Source organism: Gymnoscopelus braueri (assembly GCF_963280865.1).
Source record: "Gymnoscopelus braueri genome assembly, chromosome: 15".
Taxonomy (NCBI): Eukaryota; Metazoa; Chordata; class Actinopteri; order Myctophiformes; family Myctophidae; genus Gymnoscopelus; species Gymnoscopelus braueri.
The window spans coordinates 49,320,892-49,347,817 of record NC_137620.1 but is presented as its reverse complement, the minus strand read 5'-3'; the positions used below and the strand labels follow the sequence as shown (position 1 = coordinate 49,347,817).

The window sequence follows — 26,926 nt, the reverse complement described above, 5'->3', positions numbered from 1 at the left end:
CCCCACACCATATAAAATAAAGAAGGAATACAAAATTAAAGAAGGAATTTAAAATGTATTTTAAAAAAATGTATTTGCACATAGCATAGCATATCCATCCATAATCATGTATGTACATGAGTGATGGCTGTTTTCATCAGTGCTTGTCTGTCATATGGGATTGTATGTCCAACAGCATGAGCAAAGAAGGAAACAACTGGACGATGTGACAGAGCGAAACACAGGCGTACGTCACATACATCATAAAACAATCCATAAGACAACTAAAAAACAACAATAAAAACAAAAACCCAATGTTATAAAAAATAACACCCTCACATCGTATCACACCATTAACTGTCTAGTTTTGTTGTCTAATTTTTTTGACAAACATGTTCAGAACCCAAGATATCATTATCTGAAGATAATCATTCACTCCTTGTTTATCTTATAACTGAAAAAGGCTGTATCTCGCTTCCTAAGCACTTTTTTTTTACTTTGAAAAAAACTCTGGCACTGGGACAACATAGCCAGAAATAATTCTGGCAATTCTGGCACTCAATTCTGGCAATTCTGGCACTCAAACCCCCGGGGGCCACAGACACACTGTTGCTTCAATCTGCACCAAACGTGCCACAAACACAGTTCAGAGGTCAGCCATGAGAATAGTCACACCAGGGGCCTGTTTCACTGCACTTTAAAACTGAGCTTTTTTTCTCTCTCTATAATGACCAATACCAATACATTTGGATCACATAAAATCAATGTAAAAATATCACATAAAATCAACGTAAAACCATAATCTCAATACAGAATATTCCATAATCTCAATATAAAAGATCCCATAATATCAATGTAAAAATATCCCACAGTATAAATGTAAAAGTATCCCACAGTATAAATGTAAAAATGTCACACAATATCAATGTAAAAATATCTCATACTATCAATGTATTACCCCCCATGGTGGCACATGGGTGATCTTTATCACCCTGAAAAAACCCTGATAAAACTAAATTCCATTTTGACCAGATAGACTCATTAAACTCACGGCTGTTTAAATTCAGGTCTGATCCATCACTACACCAAGGTTTTTGGCGTGGCTTGTAGTTTTTAACATGACCGATTGAATCTGGGCGCTGACATTTAATTGGTCTTCCTTGGCTCCAAAAACAATGACTTCAGTTTTGTCTTTGTTTAACTGAAGAGAATTATGTCACATTATCCTGTAATCTTCTGTTCCCCAGGCGACACCTCTACCCATTCAGCTATATGGCCACCCCTAGCTCTAATGCAAAAGAGAAAAAACACAGCCAGCTATTTGAGTGTGTGCTAGTATTCAGACGGTACTACTCTAGTTGATGTGTGTGCTGGTATTCAGGCGGTACTACTCTAGTTGATGGGTGTGCTGGTATTCAGACGGTACTACTCTATTTGATGTGTGTGCTGGTATTCAGACGGTACTGCTCTATTTGATGTGTGTGCTGGTAATCAGACGGTACTATATTTTGAGTTTGAATCAGCTGTGTGGAGGGAGATCTTGTAGGGTAAGTAGGCATATTAAAATGACTGTTTTTGATTTCTGTCAAGATGTGTTCCCACATTATTATTGACTGATGCAAATCACTCACATGAAGTGAATAACTAACAACAGGACGTGATGCCCATAATTCACTCACTCTCGTTCCCCCAGTAAGCTCTCTAGGAAACGTGTGGATAGAAGAGGCCTGCACAGCTTTAAAGAAAACAGTACAGTACTCAAGTAAATGTACTTAGTTACTGTCCAGCACTGCCCCCACCCACAGACGGCGTCTGGGCTAACAGTCAGTTTGATCCGGTCCTGATTCCTGCACTGGTAGACTGAGACTGGTCTTTGTCTCAGGGTTTGGGGACTTTACAGCATCTTCTGTTGTAAACATGTCCTTCAGGGAGGTCCTCGAGTTCCAGTCTTGTTCTTTGGCAAGTTTGTGAACTCCTCCAAACAGATCAGGAAACATCTCCAACAGGTCAATGTGAGCTTCATCCTCAGCACTGTGAACACAAAGCAGTGGTCACTGAAGACACAACATCTTGTAACACACACACACACACACACACACACACACACACACACACACACACACACACACACACACACACACACACAGAGAGAGAGAGAGAGAGATACGACAACCATTTGTATCTAAACCTGGCTCACACGTTGCGTCATAGCGGCTGGTGTAATTGTTCACCAGTGGATTAATCTACTGTATTCAGCAAGTTAGCAACACCATGGCATCCGAGAAAAAAAAAACGCTTGTTTATCGGGTAATCAGTGGCTGTCGTGGATCCACACAGCTCCCTACCCGTCCGTGTTCTGATACACGGATGGGTTTTGCGGTGGATAACGGTAGAAATTCTGTTTTTACTGATAATAAATGACTGAGGTCTCTCTTGACTATGTGTAATTTCCAAAAACAATCAGGAAAATAGCCAATCTACCAGCTCACAACGTGTCGCACTGCGACACATTTTGAGCTTGTAGATCGGCTATTTTGGGTATGTTTTTCATGTAAGGTACAGTATAAGCCAGTAGTGAAAAGGTTCTGTTTCAAATTGTGAAAATAGAAGACACCTTTGTGAGCTTCACTTTTATAAAGGCTAAATGTGAATTAATAGCAGCATTTTAATCATCTCCTTTTTTAATATGAATAAGAACTTTAGTGACACCTTTCTAATAACTGTTCCAGCCTAAGGGCTGGATGGATGGCGGAGTGGTAAAATATTTAGGTAGTAGCCTCTACTAGCTTGTAGATTTGCCAAGTTTTGCCGTTTCTTTTAAAACTGTGAAGTGTTCACTCAAAGACACCCGTGAATTGCACTCAAGAAACTCAAGTTTCAAACTCTTCTCTTGGAGCCATGACCTAAACCTAACAGGATGTCAACCTTTTTGAAATTATTGTGCCGTTTTGGAGAATTCTATGCAATTTACTAAAGTCATACTTTAACAAATTCCTCCTAGAAGGATGGTCAGATCCAACTGAAACTCACTCAGCGTACATGATAGACTTTAACTCTTACCCTGCCAGAGTTTTTTTAGAGCAGTCTGTAGCCTCTGCCAGGGTTTTGAACGATTTTGTTACCTTTTCAAGTAGCCACAACATTTTTTCCTCCAGTATGATTGATCCCCAGATGGTTGCTGAGGAGATTCAGGTGTGATTTCACAAATGTCAACGAGGTCATTGTGACCTCGTTGACATGTGTTGTTTGATGTTTGAAAATAGCTCAAAACCAGTAGTTTTAAACCAAAAAACAATGTGAATTGTTTGTCCGTTTGAATTTTAACATTGAAGTGAATGGAGCAGCAAATCTTTGTTCTTTGTGTTGTTTTTAAGTGTAATTCAGCTTACTAGTGCTGATGTAGATTGCGTATGAAGCGCAGCAATCCAAATGAGTTCTCAGGGTACTGCTTCTTTTTATCCAACTTCTGAAGCAACTCCTCTGGGAACTGGAAAAACAAACAACTTAAAAATCTAATGCACTTGGGAACATAAAGATGGATATGAGCATGACATTATGCTGTAGTTAGCACATTTCACTGTCACTTAACCCTTGCATTGTGTTAGAAAACTGCATCCACTTGTGGTGTTAGCGGGTCAAATTTGACCCGTGATTTAAATCAGCCCAAAATACAAAAAAATACATAACAATTCATTATTGTTTTTTCTCCCACCTCATAGCTGACTTGTAATGCATTCATATCCATGTAAACACTTTTTAAAATATTATGTTGGGTTAGGGCTAGGGTTTCATCTTTCAATATATCTCGTTTTCTATTAGAAATGTTAAAATTCACTCATTACATTTCCTATAATGAAGGCAATGGATAATGATGTTATCTATCTATAATAGAATAATCAAGAATAATAATTAGAACACACTTCCAATTATTTATTTATTTTTTAATACTTGTTTTCGTTTTAACTTTAAAAAATGTTAAAATTATTAAAAATAGTGGCACTAGTGGTGTTAGGGTCCGAAATGACCTGTATACCATAGAAGGTAAAAAGTCATTTATTTTTCATAAACTCAAACTTTATTTTACTCCTGATAGCAAATGCTAATTGAGGACAAGTCTCTCTCACTCTCAAACATGTAAACATTGAATATTGACAATTTGGGGGGGAATTGAGCCACACTTCTTTGCCGGGTCATTTCGGACCCTAACACCACAAGAGTCACTTTTTTTTAGACCATCAGAATTTATTAAAATGATGATAAATAATTTTGTTGCGTTAAAATGGCTATTTCTGAGGATATCATGAAGCCTCGTTCCAATAAAGAAATGTAAAGGGTACTTTTTACCTATTCAAACTTGAAAATGGGTAAAAAAAGACCCTAACACAATGGAAGGGTTAAAGGCATTAAATAGGGTCTTAAAGATGAATAAAGGACAGAAGGAATAAAATAGAGAAAAGAACAAAAGCTCATAAAGCAATAGTAGTTTTATTGTTCCTCATACTATTAGTAATAAACTGACCTTGTGTTTCCATGTGTTGATCTGTCCCTGCTCATCAGTGTTGGCCTGGTTACTAAAACAAAAAGTAATATATTACTCAATATGTAACACTATTCAAAAGTAATATTACTACTTTAATTATTACTCCCTGCCAACAGTAACTTGTTATATTACTTTTGGGTTACATAGGTTCAATGTGTACCCTCATCTGAGTTAAATGAATACTATATTTTAGCCTGTCAGTTCACTTTGCAGTTTGCTGGTCCGGTCTGGGTCTAGAGAAGACGACTGTGTGTGTGTGTGTGTGTGTGTGTGTGTGTGTGTGTGTGTGTGTGTGTGTGTGTGTGTGTGTGTGTGTGTGTGTGTGTGTGTGTGTGTGTGTGTGTGTGTGTGTGTGTGTGTGTGTGTGTGTGTAAATTACTGGATACAGAAGGCAAGCCCTAGAACGAATCACACTGGTTAATTCTGAATAGAAACAAGCTTTCCACAGGTAGCCTACTGCAGAGCAACAATATCTAGAAATGGGCCAACACTTCAATGGAAGGTGAGCAGAAGAAAGCAATTTAAGTAGATGAACTATGTCTCTTCCTGACTGTAGATATCTGGACAGCTAAACATGATGACATTTCTAATTAATGTAGCGGTGTCAGAATGCTGCTGTCAATTATGTGGAATGGAGCTCGAAAAGATTATTTCGCTTTTATGGACTTCAAATAAGATGAGAGACACAACTATTTATTCACATCGGGGAAAGTCCTGAACTTCGCAGCCCCATACGTTGTTGTTTTCAATGTCATGTGTTTACGATGTGCTGGAAACACTTCCACCATGGTGTGTCAAAGTAACCAGTATCTTTTTGGGAAAGAGTAACTGTAATATTATTACTCAAAACGTAGTAGTAATTAATTACATTATTTGTTACTAGATAAAGTGATAATATTATAGTAATACATTGCTTTTACCTTGTTACCGCCAAAACCGTCTCAACATAATGGTCTAATGTTCTGATGAGGTCCTTGTCAGCATTTTTATAATTCTCAACTTCCTTTAGATTTCCAATCCTTCTCAAGTAGTCTACTTTCCTGGGAAAATAATAAATACATAAACAAAAAATAAATAATAATTCTTAAAGCATTAGGTTAAAATATTTATACCTTACAATTGGGATAAACATTCATTTAGATGAGCTGAAATAATGTTATCAGAGAATGAATGAATAATGTCTGCAAAGTTTTATTTTACCTCTCGTTTGACCAAAAGAATGGATGAACCAGGCATTCCTCCACTGTAGGTCTTTTCTTTGGGTCTTCATTGATCATCCACTCGATGAGATCCTTGGCAACCACATCCTGAACATGGTGCAGGTTGTACTCTCCTTTCAAAATGTTTTTTTCACACTTCTTTTCGCCTTTGCCAAATGGATGCTCGCCCCCAGAAAGGATGTAATATATCAACATCCCAGCCACCTTAAATGTGCATGAGAATGAGTAAGAACATTGTTATGCTGTTGTCATTAATTAAATTGTTCATGTTTCATGCAGAAAAAAAATAAAAATAAAACAACAACCTGGATATCAGTGCTTGTTTTATGTGGGGGTTTAACGGGGTCACCACCATTATCCTCCTCCAAACTCTTCAAAATCTCCTTGGCCTTCCAGCAGGGCGTTCCTGCAACTCTTGTAAGTAGGGCTGTTTGTCCTTGGGGAAGTCGTCGGCTTATTCCAAAATCTGCCAATCTTGCTTTGTTTTGAATATCTGTAAGGAAAATATTTTGTGTGTGTTTTTGTGTGTGTGTGTGTGTGTGTGTGTGTGTGTGTGTGTGTGTGTGTGTGTGTGTGTGTGTGTGTGTGTGTATGAAATTAATAAATGCTTTTAAATTACATTTATTTTTATTAGGTGCTACTTTTATTTGTCTTCTGTAGCTTACCAATCAAGACATTCTGTGGCTTGATATCACGGTGGAGAATTGGAGGATTATGCTGATGGAGTATCTTTAAGCCGGTGAGAACCTGTTTTGCAAGCTTCCGTTCAGAAAGACGGCCTCCAGGAAATGCCTTTCCTTTGTTCATGTATTCTTCCAGGTTGTATTCACATAACTGAAGAGCAAGGTAACCAAAGTTCTCATCCTCTATAAAGTCCACATATCGAACAATCGAAGGATCATCAAGCTCTGGAACACGTAAAAAGTCTTTCTCGTTCTTCAACGCTTTATAGTTGAATGTAGTCATTCTCTTCACTGCGACTTCAGTGCCATCATCTCTTAACCCCAAGAAGACCTGAGTTCCATCACTTCCATTTGCTATGCGGAATTCCTCAACTTTACCACACACAAGACTCCCAACTTTGGTAACTTTACAGTCATCAGCGTTTATAAGCTTCTCTAACTGTTGCCTCCATCTTTTACTGACTGGGGGCCATTCTCGTGGTTTTGGTGATGGACTAGGAACGATGTCATCCAGCTGCTCATCCTCTCCTGACACTGGTGATCCGGGTGGCTCTGTAATGGTAGTCATGGAGACAACATCAAAAGGTAATCATCGCACACACACAGACACACACACACACACACACACACACACACACACACACACACACACACACACACACACACACACACACACACACACACACACACACACACACACACACACACACACACACACACAGTACTCAGTACTCTGCTCCAGCATCTAAGTACATCATGGGTTGCTGATTATTTCAACGTTTGAAGCAATGTTGAACTCTGGTAGAAGCCTGGGTTGTATACCAGCTAACTGGACATGATGTCATCCTAAATAGTATCATCTTTATCTCATAATCAAACTCTTGAGGGTTTCCATGTAGGGCTGCAGGCGATACAAAAACAAATATTATGACACAGAAAAATCCAGAGTCGGAGGAGGCGTCTACCTTTTTATGTCTATGAAGACAAGTATATGTTTGTGCCAGTTTATGTATTGATTTATTGCTCTGGTGTTTTCTTTTTACAAAGTGGGACTCTCTTCAAATGATTTATACTTCTGTCGCACCAAAAGCTTCGGTGCGCGGCTCACTTTGGTGTGTGGCTCACTTTGGTGTGTGGCTCACTTTGGTGTGCGGCTCACTTTGGTGTGCGGCTCACTTTGGTGTGCGGCTCACTTTGGGGTGCGGCTCACTTTGGTGTGCGGCTCACTTTGGTGTGCGGCTCACTTTGGTGCGCGGCTCACTTTGGTGTGCGGCTCACTTTGGTGCGTGGCTCACTTTGGTGTGTGGCTCACTTTGGTGTGCGGCTCACTTTGGTGCGTGGCTCACTTTGGTGTGTGGCTCACTTTGGTGTGTGGCTCACTTTGGTGTGTGGCTCACTTTGGTGTGTGGCTCACTTTGGTGTGTGGCTCACTTTGGTGTGCGGCTCACTTTGGTGCGTGGCTCACTTTGGTGTGTGGCTCACTTTGGTGCGTGGCTCACTTTGGTGCGTGGCTCACTTTGGTGTGTGGCTCACTTTGGTGTGTGGCTCACTTTGGTGTGTGGCTCACTTTGGTGCGCGGCTCACTTTGGTGCGTGGCTCACTTTGGTGTGTGGCTCACTTTGGTGTGTGGCTCACTTTGGTGCGCGGCTCACTTTGGTGTGTGGCTCACTTTGGTGCGCGGCTCACTTTGGTGTGTGGCTCACTTTGGTGTGTGGCTCACTTTGGTGCGTGGCTCACTTTGGTGCGTGGCTCACTTTGGTGCGCGGCTCACTTTGGTGTGTGGCTCACTTTGGTGCGCGGCTCACTTTGGTGCGCGGCTCACTTTGGTGCGTGGCTCACTTTGGTGTGCGGCTCACTTTGGTGTGCGGCTCACTTTGGTGTGTGGCTCACTTTGGTGTGCGGCTCACTTTGGTGCGTGGCTCACTTTGGTGCGTGGCTCACTTTGGTGCGTGGCTCACTTTGGTGCGTGGCTCACTTTGGTGCGTGGCTCACTTTGGTGCGTGGCTCACTTTGGTGTGTGGCTCACTTTGGTGTGTGGCTCACTTTGGTGTGCGGCTCACTTTGGTGCGTGGCTCACTTTGGTGTGTGGCTCACTTTGGTGTGCGGCTCACTTTGGTGTGTGGCTCACTTTGGTGTGTGGCTCACTTTGGTGTGTGGCTCACTTTGGTGTGTGGCTCACTTTGGTGTGTGGCTCACTTTGGTGTGTGGCTCACTTTGGTGTGCGGCTCACTTTGGTGTGTGGCTCACTTTGGTGTGCGGCTCACTTTGGTGTGTGGCTCACTTTGGTGTGTGGCTCACTTTGGTGTGCGGCTCACTTTGGTGTGCGGCTCACTTTGGTGTGCGGCTCACTTTGGTGTGCGGCTCACTTTGGTGTGCGGCTCGCTTCGGTTCATGGCTCGCTGCATAAAGAGAGAGAGAGGCGGCCCGGCAGCGCAAACGCAAACGCATTCATGTTCATGTTGTGCGGGAATGTCCTGCATTATATAGACCCTCCAGAAAAATTGCCGCATATTTCACAACTTTCCGCTTATTTCACAACTTCCCGCAATTTCACCGCATAAAATTGCAAAAAAATACGCATATTTCGTAGCAAAATCAAGAGTTTTAGCCCGCATAATCAAGAGTTTTAGCCCACATAATCAAGAGTTTTAGCCCGCATAATCAAGAGTTTTAGCCCGCATAATCAAGAGTTTTAGCCCGCATAATCAAGAGTTTTAGCCCGCATAATCAAGAGTTTTAGCCCGCATAATCAAGAGTTTTAGCCCGCATAATCAAGAGTTTTAGCCCACATAATCAAGAGTTTTAGCCCGCATAATCAAGAGTTTTAGCCCGCATAATCAAGAGTTTTAGCCCGCATAATCAAGAGTTTTAGCCCGCATAATCAAGAGTTTTAGCCCGCATAATCAAGAGTTTTAGCCTGCATAATCAAGAGTTTTAGCCCGCATAATCAAGAGTTTTAGCCCGCATAATCAAGAGTTTTAGCCCGCATAATCAAGAGTTTTAGCCCACATAATCAAGAGTTTTAGCCCGCATAATCAAGAGTTTTAGCCCGCATAATCAAGAGTTTTAGCCCGCATAATCAAGAGTTTTAGCCCGCATAATCAAGAGTTTTAGCCCACATAATCAAGAGTTTTAGCCCGCATAATCAAGAGTTTTAGCCCGCATAATCAAGAGTTTTAGCCCGCATAATCAAGAGTTTTAGCCCGCATAATCAAGAGTTTTAGCCCGCATAATCAAGAGTTTTAGCCTGCATAATCAAGAGTTTTAGCCTGCATAATCAAGAGTTTTAGCCCACATAATCAAGAGTTTTAGCCCGCATAATCAAGAGTTTTAGCCCACATAATCAAGAGTTTTAGCCTGCATAATCAAGAGTTTTAGCCCGCATAATCAAGAGTTTTAGCCCGCATAATCAAGAGTTTTAGCCCGCATAATCAAGAGTTTTAGCCCGCATAATCAAGAGTTTTAGCTCGCATAATCAAGAGTTTTAGCCCGCATAATCAAGAGTTTTAGCCCGCATAATCAAGAGTTTTAGCCTGCATAATCAACAGTTTTAGCCTGCATAATCAAGAGTTTTAGCCTGCATAATCAACAGTTTTAGCCTGCATAATCAAGAGTTTTAGCCCGCATAATCAAGAGTTTTAGCCTGCATAATCAACAGTTTTAGCCTGCATAATCAAGAGTTTTAGCCCACATAATCAAGAGTTTTAGCCCACATAATCAAGAGTTTTAGCCCGCATAATCAAGAGTTTTAGCCCACATAATCAAGAGTTTTAGCCCGCATAATCAAGAGTTTTAGCCTGCATAACCAAGAGTTTTAGCCCGCATAATCAAGAGTTTTAGCCCGCATAATCAAGAGTTTTAGCCCGCATAATCAAGAGTTTTAGCCTGCATAATCAAGAGTTTTAGCCCGCATAATCAAGAGTTTTAGCCCGCATAATCAAGAGTTTTAGCCTGCATAATCAAGAGTTTTAGCCCGCATAATCAAGAGTTTTAGCCCGCATAATCAAGAGTTTTAGCCTGCATAATCAACAGTTTTAGCCCGCATAATCAAGAGTTTTAGCCCGCATAATCAAGAGTTTTAGCCCGCATAATCAAGAGTTTTAGCCCGCATAATCAAGAGTTTTAGCCTGCATAATCAAGAGTTTTAGCCCGCATAATCAAGAGTTTTAGCCCGCATAATCAAGAGTTTTAGCCTGCATAATCAACAGTTTTAGCCCGCATAATCAAGAGTTTTAGCCCGCATAATCAAGAGTTTTAGCAAGGATTTTTGCCCACGTTTTTCTGGAGGGTCTAATTATAAGTGCTGAATTTGTAAGGCTAAAGGATCAAGTTTTATGCGTCCTGTGGATGCTATGATGGTTGATTTAATGCGTCCTTTATTAAAAATGTGCGTCAGAGACGCAGGACTAGCAGCATCTCTGCAAATTCCCGCATTTTTGTCTGACTTTCCAAGCTATTTTAGCAAACAACACAAACACAAACCACAATTTCACTGCACAAATTCACATAAAGCCATTGCACAATCCCGCAAAATCAAGGATTTTTGGCCTCATTATCAAGGATTTTTACACAAATTTTTCAGGAGGGACTAATATAGTATACACACACACACACACACACACACACACACACACACACACACACACACACACACACACACACACACACTAGCAATTAAACTCTGCTCCGGCATCTACAGTACATCATGGGTTGTTGATTATTTTGATCACAATTGAAGCAATGTTGAACTTTGGTAGAAGCCTGGGTTGTATTAGCCTGGTTCCAGACAAATCTGCCATTGCAAAAAAAAAGAATTGCCCTTGGCAGATTAGGTCTGACCCCTCTCAATAGAGATTTTATTTCTCTCCCTCCGAAGTTGTGAGGGACCAATCAGAGCCCAGTATGCAAATATGGGGCTGGTTTATCACCAGAGGCATTTTTGAATTTGCCCCTTGGAAATGCATGTTCCACACAGAGATTCCAGACTAATATCTACAGAGTGATATTAGTCTGGCCATGCCAGGCTAGGGTTGTATACCAGCTAACTGGGCATGATGTAATCGTAAATATTATCATCTTTATCTCATAATCAAACTCTTGAGGGTTTCCATGTAGGGCTGCAGGCGATACGACAACAAATATTATGACAATTTTTTCCCAGATTGATTGAATTCTAAATGAGTCAAAGATGTAAGCAGCACAGAAGTACAGTAACACTGGGGCTAAAAGGATAACACAATTTAGTGTGCCGTGTGAGAGCGCTTGCTGTGCCGTGTAAAAATTTGAAGAAACTGAACGAAACCAATTTAAAATATTTAATCGCGATTAATCGCATGCTTTGTCATAGTTAATCGCACGATTAATCCCAAATAAATCATCAGTTTTTTTTATCTGTTAACAATGTACCTTAAAGGTCTATTTTTCAAGTATTTTATACCCCAATTAACATGGGAGTGGAAAATATGTTGGCTATATGCAAAAGTATGTTTATTTACTATTGGAAATAAATTAAAAAGCCAAAAGATTTTTTTTTGGGTGTAATTGAGGTCATAAAACTAAAATAAAAACATTAAAAAAAAAAAATGAAAATGAATGTCATAGAACTTTTAACACTACATGATGGACCTCATACAGGATTCTACAAAACAAACATTAATTGAGTACAAGATCGTAGCCTCCCTGTTTCCATTCCAATCTACTAGTAGCATTTAGCTCCCTATTGAAAGTAGCTGAAGACACAAATGTAATGCCTAATGAATTGTGGGGTAACATCTATAATGTCCATGGAAATCCACAACACATAACAGCATAACATAAGCTCACAGACATAGAGAGCTGTGTCCTAAACTACGGATAGGCCAAATGGCAAAAATACATAAATATGCGATTAATTGCGATACAAATAATGAATCGCGATTAATATAACAGTGAGTTAATTGCGATTAATCAAGTTAACTTTGACAGCCCTAAATTAATCTATATATCTATCTATAAATATCTATCTATATATCTGTGTGTGTGTGTGTGTGTGTGTGTGTGTGTGTGTGTGTGTGTGTGTGTGTGTGTGTGTGTGTGTGTGTGTGTGTGTGTGTGTGTGGTGTGAGGTGTGTGGTGTGTGTGTGTGTGTGTGTGTGTATATATATATATATATATATATATATATATATATATATATATATATATATATATATATATATATATATATATATATTTATATGTGTGTGTATATATATATATATATGTGACCATTTTTGACTGAAGGACAAAAAAAACTTTTTTTTTTTACACAAAATGAGTCTATAGCCCAGTTAGACTCTTCACATACCAGAGTATGTCTGACAGAAATTTCAGAGCTTAAATCGACATGTAAATATGAAATAAATGCATAAACATGCATTAAAATATAAGGTTAGAGCTAGCATGTGCTAGCATTGCTAACAAAATCCTCAGTTTCCATCCAAACATTGCGAAATCGCGGTAAAAAACGCTATTTCTACCCGAGCATTTTGAAAGGTATCACTAGCTTTTTGGCCTGTGTCTAATGAGAATACTGGTAGTATTACTACTACTACTACTGAAGAGTTTTAACTTGACTTCAGTTCTATGTAGTTTCAAAACTATTCACTCAATCTTATTAACCAATATATCATTATTTTGCTATGATTCCCTGCTTTCATATGACATGAAAAAATTAAAAAGAAAAAATGCTAGATGACTGTCTCCCAGTCAAATTTGGTCACATATATATATATTTATATGTGTATATATATATATATATATATATATATATATATATATATATATATATATATATATATATATATATATATATATATATATTAAAGTTAATACATACACATACATACATACATACATATATACATTTGACTGGGAGACTAGCATTTTTTCATTTTATTTTTTTCATGTCATATGGAAGCAGGGAATCATAGATTGACTGAATAGTTTTGAAACTGCAGCTTATAGAACTGAAGTCAAGTCATGACAGAAAACCTCCCACTGCTTCTCTCAGGAAGGGTCCGGGACCGCACACTCCAAAGATGATGGACAGGACTCACTTAATGCTTCATTTTTGTTTTATTTAGTGCAGAAAATAAAACAAAAATGAAGCATTTAGTGAGTCCTGTCCATCGTCATTGGAGTGTGCGGTCCCTTCCTGAGAGAAGCAGTGGGAGATGTCTTATGTGCATTATCTTGCTGGTTCTCTGAATTTTAATTTTTAAATAGGCTCTGTCAGATTAATTGATCACATATATGAAGTTAAACAACTAAATGCTATCCGAAAAATATCTTAAAAGTAAATTCCGTGCCATAAAAAATAAGTTTGAGAGCGTTTTGAAGTTTTAAAATAAAGCGGAGAAAGTTTTAATGGCCGCCGTTCGTTTTCGTTCACACACGTATCACACACACACACACACACACACACACACACACACACACACACACACACACACACACACACACACACACACACACACACACACACACACACACACACACTCTTAGCTGGACATGTGATGGCTCTAGTTCTGTAAAAGTTGAGCTGTGAGACAGTGAGAGGTCAGTGTGGAGGAGACACTAATCATTTAGATCCCCCCCCTGTTCATCAAGGCCTTTAACAACTCATTCAGTGTCTAACAACTCATTCAGTGTCTAAGACGTCACGTGGCCTGACGCCCTGTGCGCCACATGACTTCTAAGACGTCATAAAAAAAATAAAAAAAAGATTTGCTGCTCCATTCACTCTTTGTTTAACTTCTTACTGAAAAAGGCTGTATCTCGGCTCCTAACTTTTTTTTTACAATGAATTTTGGCTGTGGCACTCAGAGCCAAAATTCCATAAATAAGCTGGGCACTGAATGAGTTTTAATCTAACACTGTTGATAAATATAATCAATATATTGAAGTTATAGTTTCTCACCCTGCAGGAAGATCTGTCCTTCATCTGAAACAATATGAAATATTGGATTATATTATCATCTGGACTTACTATATAACTTGTGTAGAATGTTCTTACACACACAGTCAAAAGACACGTATCACACACACACACACACACACACACACACACACACACACACACACACACACACACACACACACACACACACACACACACACACACACACTCACACACTCACACTTACCTCCTTGACATATGATGGAGGCTGTGGCTTCGTCTCGTTCTGTAAAAGCTGAGATGTGAGACAGTGAGAGGTCAGTGTGGAGACACTAATCATTTAGACCTTCACATTATTATCATTATAGATATATAGATGTATGGATGTGTTAAATATGGATTTGAAAAAAATATATACATTAACAAATTAGTTTAAGACTTACTAGTTTGCTTCTTCTTTTTCCAGTATAAATATCCCAGTATTGCTGCCACTAAGATGATGATGATGATCACTGGAATAACAATCCCTGCAATCACTCCTGTAGTTGATCCTCTCTCTGAAAGACAGTGAGTCATGACACAACTATTACATTATGTAACATTATAATGAATCCATCAATTCTGCTGTGATGTTACAGTAAGTCACTTTGGAGAAATGTACATTTATTAATAAATAAATAAATAAATGTACATTTGCTTTGCTTATCAAGGAGCCTGAGAAAGACAACAAATCCTTCTGCTTTGTTGTGTGATTCCAGAGTAGAAACAGCTTCACATGTGGATGAAGACTTTATGATAATCTGATATAGTCATTCACATCAAGTTATATGTTTTTTGTTGTTGTTGTTTTATACAATGTGTTATTTAGGACCACAGTTCAATGTATAGTTTTAATAAATGGTTTAATAGTTGACAGTTATAGGTAAATTGATCAAACACCATTTCCATGTTAGTGCATGACATAATAGGGCATAGCAGTGGCGGCCATTTTGTGGCCCATTCATTTTTACCATAGAGATTTATGGAAATATTTATATTAATTATTTTAAGCCTAGAACCAAGCCATCCAGGCACCTTGTGAAACAAGGCCATAAAACATTTGATTCTGTGTCCAAAAATATTGGAAAAAAGCTAAAAAGGGTATTTATTAAATATATAGTAGGATATAATATAATTGTTATAAATATTCAAATATGTTTTACACAGAATGTTTCATGGTCTTGATTCACCAGGATCCTGGATGGCCCTATAGTGCACAACCAATGTGATAAATACATAACTGTAATACAACTATAGTAACAAGAAGGGATGACAGATGTAAATGAGTTATAAAGCTCACTCTGGCCCAACGTTTGTGTTGTGTAAATATAGCAGGTAAAAGTGTAAGAGTATGTATGTACGGATTAAGGGTGCAACAGTTAATCAAATTAATAGATTTAATCGATTATAAAACATAATCGATAATCAATTTTAATTAAGACTAATTGATTTATCTAACATCTGTCCAGTCTGTTTGTGTTTTTTACACCATCTTTCTTTAATTAGCACATCCATGTATAGGTGTGGGACGTGCTTTTGATCAATGACTGTTAATCACATGGAGCCCCGCCTCTCATATACAATGTTTTACTCTGCAATCGACTTGTCTTATTTCTTAGAGTTATCAAACTACTTTCAGACCTTCATTAATCATTACAGTGAATAAATAGTGTGTTACAGTATGACAGAGGTGTTTACAGAGGTTCTTCAAGGTGTTAAACAGTGAAGGAAAGGTTCATTACCTGCTTTAACACTATGTATTTCAACAGCGTGGTTGAAGTGTGGTAGGTGAACTCTACAGGTCACATGATCTGTTAAAGCCACTGTCACAGTCCTCTGGACAACATAACAGTGATCTGAACGTTTCTCTGTCTCTGAGGGTCTATCATTGATGTTGTTTCCATCTCTGTCCAGCCAAGAGACCTGAGGTTTAGGAAACCAGCACCCAGAATCACATCTCCAAGATAAGAGATCATCTTTTATTCCAGTTAAAGAGATCACTGGCTGAGACACAGACCCTACACAAACACATAAATAGATCATCAGTCATTGTCAGTCAGTCAGTCAGTCAGTCAGTCAGTGAGCATTTATAACTCAATACATTTTTAAAAAGTAATATTTTCACTTTACTTATTATTCCCTGCACAGTAAGCAGTTAAATGACATACTTCTTAAATTACATCCATTACAACCCTCACGTTTTGTAATTGCATCCTTTTCCCTCCATTTTCAGACTGAATGTGAACCAATAGATGTTCTTCTTCAGCCTACACTGATCACTGTGGTCGGCTCTGTTCCTTTATTAGTTTATGCATCCTACACTGATCACTGTGGTCGGCTCTGTTCCTTTATTAGTTTATGCAGCCTACACTGATCACTGTGGTCGGCTCTGTTCCTTTATTAGTTTATGCAGCCTACACTGTACAATCCTCAGTGCTTATTTAACTTATTGATACTTTAAGACAAAGAGTATACAAATGGAACAGACCCATTTGATTCCACTTGTAAAATCATCAGAGTTAAATTCTGTATGACCCCCAGATAAAATGATCATTTATAATCCATTTAGACAAGGAAAACACTTAGATCTCAGAGACACATATTGTACTTTTTACTACACTACAATTATTTGACAGCTTTATTTACTTTATTAAGTTTGCAGATTTACATTATTATTACAAAACATACATCAACCACTTAAATGTTAAACTAAGGCTATTCACATCATGACACGTTGCAAGCTTTTCAAACATGACAAATTTAAGTGGACATTATAGATGCAAATGTTTTTATGCAAATGTTTATTGTAGCACTTTGAGATTTGCCCAAATGTAAAGTGCATCATAAACTATTATTATTATTATTATTATTATAATGAGTAACCACTTTTACAACTCATTTACTACTTCTGATGCTGCAAGTGTATTTTGATGCCGATGCTTTTGCACTTTTATTATTATGATAATAATAATTATTCTTATTATTACTTTTACCAAAGTAAAATTTTGACTATAGGCCTTTCACTTGTAACAGAGTATTTCTACATTGTGGAATTGATACTTTTACTTAAGTAAAAAACTATCTGAGTACTTCTTCCACCACTGTCAGTGTGTGAGTCTCTCTCAGTCAGCCTGACTCACTGATAGGACCCTGAGCCTTTTAGTATTGACTTAATGACAGCTATGTTGTCATGATCTTTATTGTTGTTTTTACATCCATTGTTTATGAACAGTAAATCTTACCAACAAGGAGCTGGATCCAACTGCTGCTGTTCAGGTGTGGAACCCAACACCCGTACCTCCCCTCGTCTGAGAGCTTCACCCTGGTCAGCTTCAGTGAGATGTTACCATGAGACAACTGATCAGGAAACAGAGACGTCCTCTGTTTGTACAACGGGTTCAGAATGTCAGTATTTACACTTCCATCAGAGAGACGGTGCACATCGTTAGGCTCTGACAGGTCAGGTCTCCACCACCACATCGTCCTCCTCTCCATGTTGACAGGTGGTTCAACGTGACAAGGAAGGATGACATCATCTCCCTCCATGGCCCTCACAGGATGAGATGACCCTATGACCTGAGGTTTTACTTAAAACAAAACAATGTATTTAGAGTAGAGATATTAATGTATGTTTAATGTATGTTTAATAAAAACCTTTTGAAAATAGACAGAATATATATAGGGCTGAAGTGGTTAATGTATACTTTGTAATAATAATAATAATAATTATTATTATTGTTATTGTTATTGTTATTGTTATTGTTATTGTTATTATTATTACTATTATTATTATTATTATTATTATTATTACATTTATAATAATAATTATTATTATTATTACTTTTAAGTAAAATTTTAACTACACACCTTTCACTTGTAGTAGAGTATTTCTACATTGTGGAATTGATACTTTTACTTGAGTAAAAAAACTATCTGAGTACTTCTTCCACCACTGTCAGTGTGTGAGTCTCTCTCAGTCAGCCTGACTCACTGATAGGACCCTGAGCCTTTTAGTATTGACTTAATGACAGCTATGTTGTCATGATCTTTATTGTTGTTTTTACATCCATTGTTTATGAACAGTAAATCTTACCAACAAGGAGCTGGATAGAACTGCTGCTGTTCAGGTCTGGAACCCAACACCTGTACGTCCCCTGGTCTGAGAGCTTCACACTGGTCAGCTTCAGTGAGATGTTACCATGAGACAACTGATCATCAAACAGAGACGTCCTCCCTTTGTACAACGGGTTCAGAATGTAGTTAGTATGTCCATCTTGGAGCACGTACACATGCGTTGGCTTCAGGTCAGATCTGTACCAATACACCGGCCCCCTCTCCATGTTGACAGGAGGTTCAGTGTGACAAGGAAGGATGACATCATCTCCCTCCATGGCACTCACAGGATGAGATGACCCTATGACCTGAGGTTTTACTTAAAACAAAACAATGTATTTAGAGTAGAGATATTAATGTATGTTTAATGTGTATTTAGATAAATGTACAGTGTGTTGTTTCTGGATCTCATGCTGGTGAAATGTCAGTGTGTGATCAATCATATAGTGCAGTGATGGAAAAAGTACTCAAATGTTTTACTTAAGTAAAAGTATCAATACTGAAATGTAGAAATACTCTGTTACAAGTCAAAGTCCGGAATTCAAAATGTACTGGAGTAAAAGTGAAAAAAGTATTGGTATCAAAATATACTTAAAAGTCTCTCTCACTCGCTCTCTCTCTCTCTCTCTCTCTCGCTCTCTCTATCTCTCGCTCTCTCTATCTCTCTATCTATCTGTCTCTCTCTCTCTCTCTCTCTCTCTCTCTCTCTCTCTCTCTCTCTCTCTCTCTCTCTCTCTCTCTCTCTCTCTCTCTCGCTCTCTCTCAACAAGCTTTGAACTGAGCAGATTGGACCTTCTGTTCCAGAGATAATGACCAAAACCTATTGAAAACGGCCACTTTCGCCAGTTTTCTGGGTATTGAAAACCTCAAGGGATGCGTCCGTGACGTATATACCATGCGACCACTTAAAGGTAGGGTAAGTGATTTTCTTTGGTTAAAATAAGTGTTAAATAGCTCTATATTCTGATAGTACTCATTGCTATAGAGTGTTTGTTCAGTAAAAGGAGTCTCCTTGTCTCTCCAGCCCTTTATAAAACAGAAAATGCATTTTCGTTTCAGTTTCAGTTTCATTTCCAATTTTATCCAATCAGGATAGAGAACTCACCCAGGATATAGATTAAACAAGTGAAATTGGAAGTGATGACACTAAGAAATTAGCATGCAAAAATGGAACTGGAACACTATAAAAATGAAGCTTAAAAATTGGTACTTTCTCCTGATTGGCTGAGATTTTGACACCTACCGGAAAATGTATTTTCTGTTTATTAAAGAGCTGGAGAAACACTCTATAGCAATGATTACTATCACAATATAGTGCTTTAACCTTTTAACAAAATACTTTTTGTTTTAACCAAAAAATATCACTTACCCTACCTTTAAACTCTGGATCTCCGATGCTAGCGGTTTTGACATACTGATGGAGTATATTATAGTATATTGTGGGTATTGATTGATTGATTGAAATTTTTATTAGGCAAAAGAATGTAAAACAACACAGTTACATTTATAATGCTTTTGTCTAAAAGGTCCGGCCAAAAAAGTCCTTGCGGACTTGTTTCCGTTGGGGTCCTTGAGTTAATTTCATAGACATATATAGTAGCAACCAAACAGTTCAAAAATCAACATGAAATACAGATAATACATAAAAAATACCACTATGTACAAAAAAAGCATTAAAAAAATATATGTACAAAAAAAGGGGGGGGAAGCATGGAAAAATAAAAATTATATACACAAAAAGCATGAGGAAATACAAAATATGTACAAAAAGAGGAGGGGGGGGTCGTCTGTCTACAGGGAAACTGGTACTAGCTCCTCTTTCGGCCTCCAGAAAGATGGGTTTTTAGGGCTGTTTTGAATGAGCCCAGCGAACTGCATTTTTTGAGGGATGGGGTTAGACTATTCCATTCCTTGGTGGCTGTGCTATAGAAGGAGAATTTGCCCATGTTTGTTTTATGGGTGGGGTGGGTGGTACCAGATTGTTGTTTACGCTCCCTCTAGTTTCGTGGCTGTGGGTGTCACTAACTTTTTCGAGGTATTTATACAGATATGCGGGTATAGGGGGCATATCGGGCAAATCTGCATTTACAATTTTGAAGACCAGACCCATTTTTAGTTGTTTAACCCTGTCTTCCACCCTGAGCCAGCCTAGGCTGGCAAAGTGAGTGGGAGAGAGGTGGGTCATGGGCCCCAGTCCGAGAAGTAGTCGGATCAGTTTGTTTTGGGAGGTTTGAAGCTTAGTCTGCAGTGACACTGAGGTGTTGGAGTACCAAGAGGAGCTAGCATAGTCAAAAAGGGGCTGTATCAGGGCCCCTGAGAGGGTCCTGAGGGCCTGAGGGTTGACAAAAGAGGAAACTCTGCCCATAAATCTGGTTCTCTGGTTTACTCCTTTGACCACCTTTGTTGCCATGCTTTCACCTGTCAGGTATTTGTCAAGAATACATCCCAAATAGGTAATCTCTTCTTTGCTAGTGATGATTGTGTCATCGACTTTGACCTTGAAGTCATTTACCTTCATTTTACTGAGGGAGTATATCGCGGTGAAAGATATGGGACATTAAAAAGGACAAATTAAACAAATGGGACAGATTATTAGAACACAAAAAAAATCGCTACAGCCTCAGTAGTTAACCAGTGAAATGACGGTATTTTACAATGCCTCTCATAGAGATTGCATTGAGAGCTGCAGTTCATCATTCTAACGGACCCCGAGTGTCAAAAGTGGGCGTGGATTTGTAGGCCTTCCGCTTCCGGCCGTGTGTCTCTATAGAGCATCGCAGTTCCCGCCCCTTCCGGGTTCCACCGCAAAATACTCAATGCATTTTTCCCATTGACATTTCCAAAAATATATAATAATATATATATATATATAAAAATAATTAATTTAAGCCTAGAATCAAGCCATCCAGGGTCCTGGTGAATCATGACCATAAAACGCTTGATTTTTTTTTTAAACGGTATAGTATATCATATAATTAAATATAAAATAAAAAAAATCACAGAAAAAAACGTTTTATGGTCATGATTCACCAGGACCCTGGATGGCTTGATTCTAGGCTTAAATTAATTGATATAAATATTTTTGGAAATGTCAATGGGAAAAATGCATTGAGTTTTTCCTTCCGGCACCAGGAAGTGGGCGGGAACTGCGATGCTCTATAGAGCTCTATTTTGCTCTGCGTCATCTGCGACACCTATTTGTCATTGGCTGTCCTGGCTTTGTGTCTGTCCTTTAAGCCAATGGGGAGACGGGCCGTACTCCCATGCTATGGGATCATACGCCCCCTCCCCTGTCTAGCACAAGCAACACAAATGAGCTGACCTACAAGCCCACACCGCTTCCATCAGCGACGCGTTGTAACCTCGCATCACCAGTCTTTCCACCTCGGAGGAAAGCCTGGTCTCTGTTACTAAAGAGCCATATGATCCGGTCTAGGCCACGCCTACTGAAAAAAAAAATGAAAAAAGAATCCTCTTTCCGGATTGTGCCCATCCGGTTTTGCGGTGCTGCTTTGTTTTGGTTCCCCAATCCCTATTTAAATGGAATAGAATTTCCCTGTGGGATAATACAGACGCTAAATAGTCTCCGGATAGTGCACGCACATTTACATTTAAAAAATAAGCTAAACTATGCCGCATCAAGGATTTTATTAGGACGGACCTATTTTGAGGTGAGACGTCTTTCCGGTTCTGCCCATCCGGCCACTTTTTATTTTTTTAACTTCCGCTCCCGACCGGATCACATACCCGAAAAGGGGCGCTGATGACGTGGGGGCACCGGGGCAAGAGCCCCCACACTCAAATGATATATATAAAAACATTTTTAAAAAAAGCAGAGCTCTCTGAAGGTTCAAATGGTGGCCGCGACGGCCGGCCGCGAGAGAGACGCATTCAACGAGCCGGCCGTTAACACCTATAGAACAATAGCGCAGGAATGTAGGAATGTAACAAACAACCCCACCCACTGGCACCCAGCACCTCAGCCCTTGTAAACCTGCTCTGTAGAGTTTGATGTGTAAACCGTCCTAATTTGAAATAAACCTGATTCTTCTTGTTTATTCGAATTATTTTAGTTTGATTGATTTTACTGTATAACTAAAATGAAACGAAAATAGCACCTTTCATAACATGAGTGCAGCTCAAATCTCTAAAATAATTAAACTGTTTAAGGTGTTTTTTTTTGTTTGATTGCAATTACTGTAAAGTTTCTTTTACCTCTTTTACCTTTAGCTCAAATCTCTAAAATAATTAAACTGTTTAAGGTGGTTTTAATTTTCATTCTATAAATAAAGTAATTCAAGTAAAAACAAGTTGTGTGATTATTTAGCCTTTAAGTATAGTAAGCAGCAATGTAGGGGTCCTTGGCATGAAAAAGGTTGAAAACCACTGGCTGATAAATCCCATTTTACTGCCATTATTTTTAACTGATTTTAAGACAAGTTGTCTGATTATTTTAAGTATAGCCTACTTATGTGTGGGTGTCTATGTAAAGGGCTTTTATATAAAACTTTAAAATTAATAGAAACAAAAATAAAACAACAGCACCTGGGCAGGCTGGGCTGGCTGACAAACCTGTCCCTCATTGGGGTGATGGGGCTTCCATTGCACCCATTTCATTGGTGGGGCACGCTCCCATAGGCATGCAAATGTATAGGGCTTTGTTTTCACCTGGCAGGTATAGTATAAATTAGCAGAGAGAGTGGCTAGAACGCACTCATTATTATACACAGCAAGATGACGAAGTCGAAGTCTCCTCCAGCCAAGAAGTCGAGATTCACACAGAAGACCCTTTTTTTCGCTGTGCCTACCAGCCTCAGCAAGACCCCAGGACCTGCCGCCTCGGACGAGGTGGCAAAGGACATCAGCCACGCCGGGACTGGGTTCGTGAGATAATAACACTGATCAGAAATTCGCCAAAGCGACTCGCCGGGTTTAAGCAGTACCAAGGCAAAGGCACAACGTCTTTGAGCCCCCTGTGCCCCACACTCTGGACTGTGAAAACGGCCTCGTTACAATCCATTGTTTCTAACTACACTGCATTAATGGAATTTCTCCAGCACATGACTGTACACGACACAAGTGAGGGAGGATCAAAAGCCACTGGTATGCTTTCCCACCTACAAAAGTTTAGCACCTTTTTCTCTTTGAAACTCATGCTGAAATTTTTCTCGCGCCTGGAAGCAGTCAATGTTGCACTCCAAGGCCAGCAGTTGCACCTTCAGCAAGCTAGAGAGATGTTGGATTGCCTCAGAGGAGAAATAGCGTCTCTTCGTGAAGGATTCCAACCCTTTTGGGAAAGCACTACTGCAGCAGCAAATGACCTGTATTTGGAGCCCCCAGCTGTGCCAAGACCAAGAAAGGTTCCCCGCCGATTCGATGATGGAGGTGCTCCTCCACACACCTTCCAAACACCAGCAGAAATGTACCGACAGCAATACTTTGAGGTCATGGACACAGCATCAGCATCCCTGAACTGCAGATTTAGTGCTTCTGTGTTCAATCACATGCAAGATGTCGAGGATTTTATGGTCGGAAAGGGCGATTGCAAACGCATAGTGCACTTCTATGGAAATGACTTAAATGAACGCACCCTGACACTGCATCGTGACATTTGCCTTGACAAGGCAACGAGAGAAGGACGTCGCCTGTCTACTTTTCATGATGTAGTTGGGTTCTTGAAAGGTGATGAGGGGAAGAGCAACAGAGCTATTTGCCCAGAGCTCACAAGACTGGCGAGACAAGCACTGACTATTCCTGTATAAACTATTGCTCTGTTAAACTGCCACAAGGATGTGGCAAAGGAGAGAATGGACCTGGACGCCGTAGCCAATACCTTCATCAGCCGCGCATCAGTCAGGGGGAACACCTTCCTCAGAACAAAAAAATGGTAAGCGAAAAACAAATCCCATTTTTTACTGCATGCATGCACTTGTATGCTTTGTTCACTATATAATAGGGAGGCTGTAATTTACTGTATCAATAGCGTTGTCATGGTTGTAATACATTTTTTTCCTTTTTTCCATTTTCTTTCTTCATTTTTAGAGTCATCATGATGACGCACAAAGCAGCACCGACTCCAAGGAGTGAAGGCACAGTCAACAAGAGAGACAGAGAGAGGGAGCGAGAAGGATCCTCCACAATTAAAATAGACAAAAATATATAATTAGCTAAATTATATTAAAAACATCTACAATGTTATAAGCGTTCTGCTAGTGCTTGTAGCACGTTATCTTTTGTGAGATCATCAATAAATGTCTTCTTGCATAATGTCGGCTACTTTGTTGATATGGTGCTGAAATGTTGAAACATGCTGAAAGTGAGTAGTGTGTCATAAAAAGCCCTTGTAAAATCGTACCACTGTACTATTGGCAAAACTGTAAATAAATTACTCAATGAAAAAAAGAGAGACTTTTTTTCCGGTCGCGACGGCGGGGGGGGGGGGCTGGTCTAGGTCAAGTTCAGCCCCCATGGTCGCGCACAAAAGTCAGCGCCCCCCCTGGCTCCGCTCGTCTACCCCTCTCCGTAGTTCCTCACACACACACACACGCAGTCACGCACACACCAGCTCAGTTGAAAACAGCTTATGTACAAGCTCACAACGGTTGCATGCATCCCATCCGCAATTCTAGCCTATATGTTTGTTGTTGTTTTCCTTCTGAAGGCAACGTCGCATTCAACTGTCTGTGCTGCTGCGTTAGCTACATGCTAACAACACAACACAGTGCCGCTCCTTCTGCCTCTAAGGGACAGATCGAGGGGCTGAGAGTCATAAAGTCATTTAGTCATAAAAAGTAGGCCAGTTTGAACGCGCAGCATCTACTAATCATCTGTGATTTACAACAGCCGTTTGCCACGCTCATCATTACATTACATTACATTACATTACAGTCATTAGCAGACGCTTTTATCCAAAGCGACTTACAATAAGTGTATTCAACATAGGTAGGGAACGAAAACTACTAATCACCAGAAGTCTTTAGTGCATTTTCTGCAAAAACAAGCAACCAAGAGTATACCTAGCGCTAAGGTAAAAGTGCAATATATCAGCTACCTATTTCCTTAAACAGATGAGACAAAATAGCTAAAACAAATGAGCATGAGCTAAAACAAATAAGTGTATCGACTAAACAAGATCCAATAAACAATACAGCAATAGAAAACAAGCGTTCGTACAACTAGTTAACAACAAGTAGGTCATCACAATATCACAATAGACACTTGTCAACTCTCAATAAGCTCAGTGTTAATTTAACTCTGAAGTGCCCTTCTCTACATGCCTGTCTAAGACAAGTCCCTTATTAGAGCAAGGGTCTTCAACAGGGGGTCCGGGACCCCTAGGGGGTCCTCAGAGTACAGAGTACAGTTTTACAATAACCACTAGTATCCTATTTCTGTGGAGAACTTTAGCCAAAAATAGCAGATCTACAAACACAACTGAGCTTGTAGATCGGCTATTTTTGCCAGAGCAGACCAAGTTGGAACAAAAAAAGTTTAATCTGCAAGCACAATTTCATACAATATAGAGGGGGTCCCTGCTTCATCTCTCTCTCAGCTAGGGGGTCCTTGGCCTGAACACGTTGCAGACCCCTGACTGTATTAGAGTATTCCTAAAACTGTATATCTGTAGGCTAATTTTATTTATTTATTATTGTCCATTTCATTTTCTTGCTTAATATTTTATTTTCTCCATTAGATCATTACTGTGTATGTAGAACAATCTGTGGTACAAGTTCCAACAAGATATTGATGCTTGGATCTTTATAAGTCAGTAAAAAAAAAAACTTCTTCAATCTTGCATTCAGCAAAATTCTAATATTGTAATTCACTGCAGAAGGATTTATGTTTTGTACCACAATAGGTAGGCTAATAGTCCTATACATTTTTGCTTGAATGACAGTGATTAGGCTAGCACTTTATAAATAAAAGAAATTGTCTCATTGAGGTATGCCATTTTTCTTCGTACAGCCCCAGAATTCGCAAGTAGAAAGTAAAAAATACACGTTAAATTGAACGGTAAAAACAATGTTGCTTATCCTTTTATAATGGATGATTTACTCTTCGGGCAAGTGGGCAAGACCTGTGGGCAAGTACAACATGACCTGTACTTGTGCCTCAGAGACACACACACACACACACACACACACACACACACACACACACACACACACACACACACACACACACACACACACACGCACACACACACACACACACACAGCACCTGGTAGAATATGACTTCAAGTCATTAATTTCTTGTTAGTTTGGGAAGGGAGCCGCTCCCTTCTCTATCCGTTTCTCCACTGTAATAACCTTTAAGTTATAATAATAAGTTGTATATAACGTTACCTGTCACAGATGTGTTGTAACAGCTGCTCCATATGACCAGAATGTTGAAATAAACACTGACTTGGAAGGGAAAATAGTCCATTGTTGT

The 26,926-nt window shown here is 39.3% G+C and overlaps 1 protein-coding gene across 1 annotated transcript; it reads right to left on the bottom strand.

Annotated features, from left to right (window-relative positions):
* Window positions 1-77: 77 nt before the first annotated feature.
* LOC308102279 (uncharacterized protein) lies at window positions 78-26,926 on the bottom strand. The gene is made up of 14 exons (XM_080451918.1): window positions 26,839-26,926; window positions 18,473-18,811; window positions 17,622-17,966; window positions 16,122-16,397; window positions 14,784-14,897; window positions 14,588-14,635; window positions 14,362-14,385; window positions 6,405-6,974; window positions 6,045-6,232; window positions 5,720-5,943; window positions 5,440-5,559; window positions 4,499-4,550; window positions 3,369-3,466; window positions 78-2,010 (listed from the first exon to the last, which is right to left on the bottom strand). The coding sequence occupies exons 1-14, from the start codon at window positions 26,918-26,920 to the stop codon at window positions 1,797-1,799; spliced, it is 2,694 nt and encodes an 897-aa protein (XP_080308044.1). The 5' UTR covers window positions 26,921-26,926; the 3' UTR covers window positions 78-1,796.

Bases quoted from the DNA above. Each gene is read 5' to 3' on its own strand.
- LOC308102279 (XM_080451918.1), bottom strand. From the start codon at position 26,920: ATGGACTATTTTCCCTTCCAAGTCAGTGTTTATTTCAACATTCTGGTC. The intron at 18,812-26,838 runs GTAACGTTATAT...TTTTGTTTTAAG, and splicing joins TTACAACACATCTGTGACAG to TAAAACCTCAGGTCATAGGG. The intron at 3,467-4,498 runs GTCAGTTTATTA...TTGTTTTTCCAG, and splicing joins TCAACACATGGAAACACAAG to TTCCCAGAGGAGTTGCTTCA.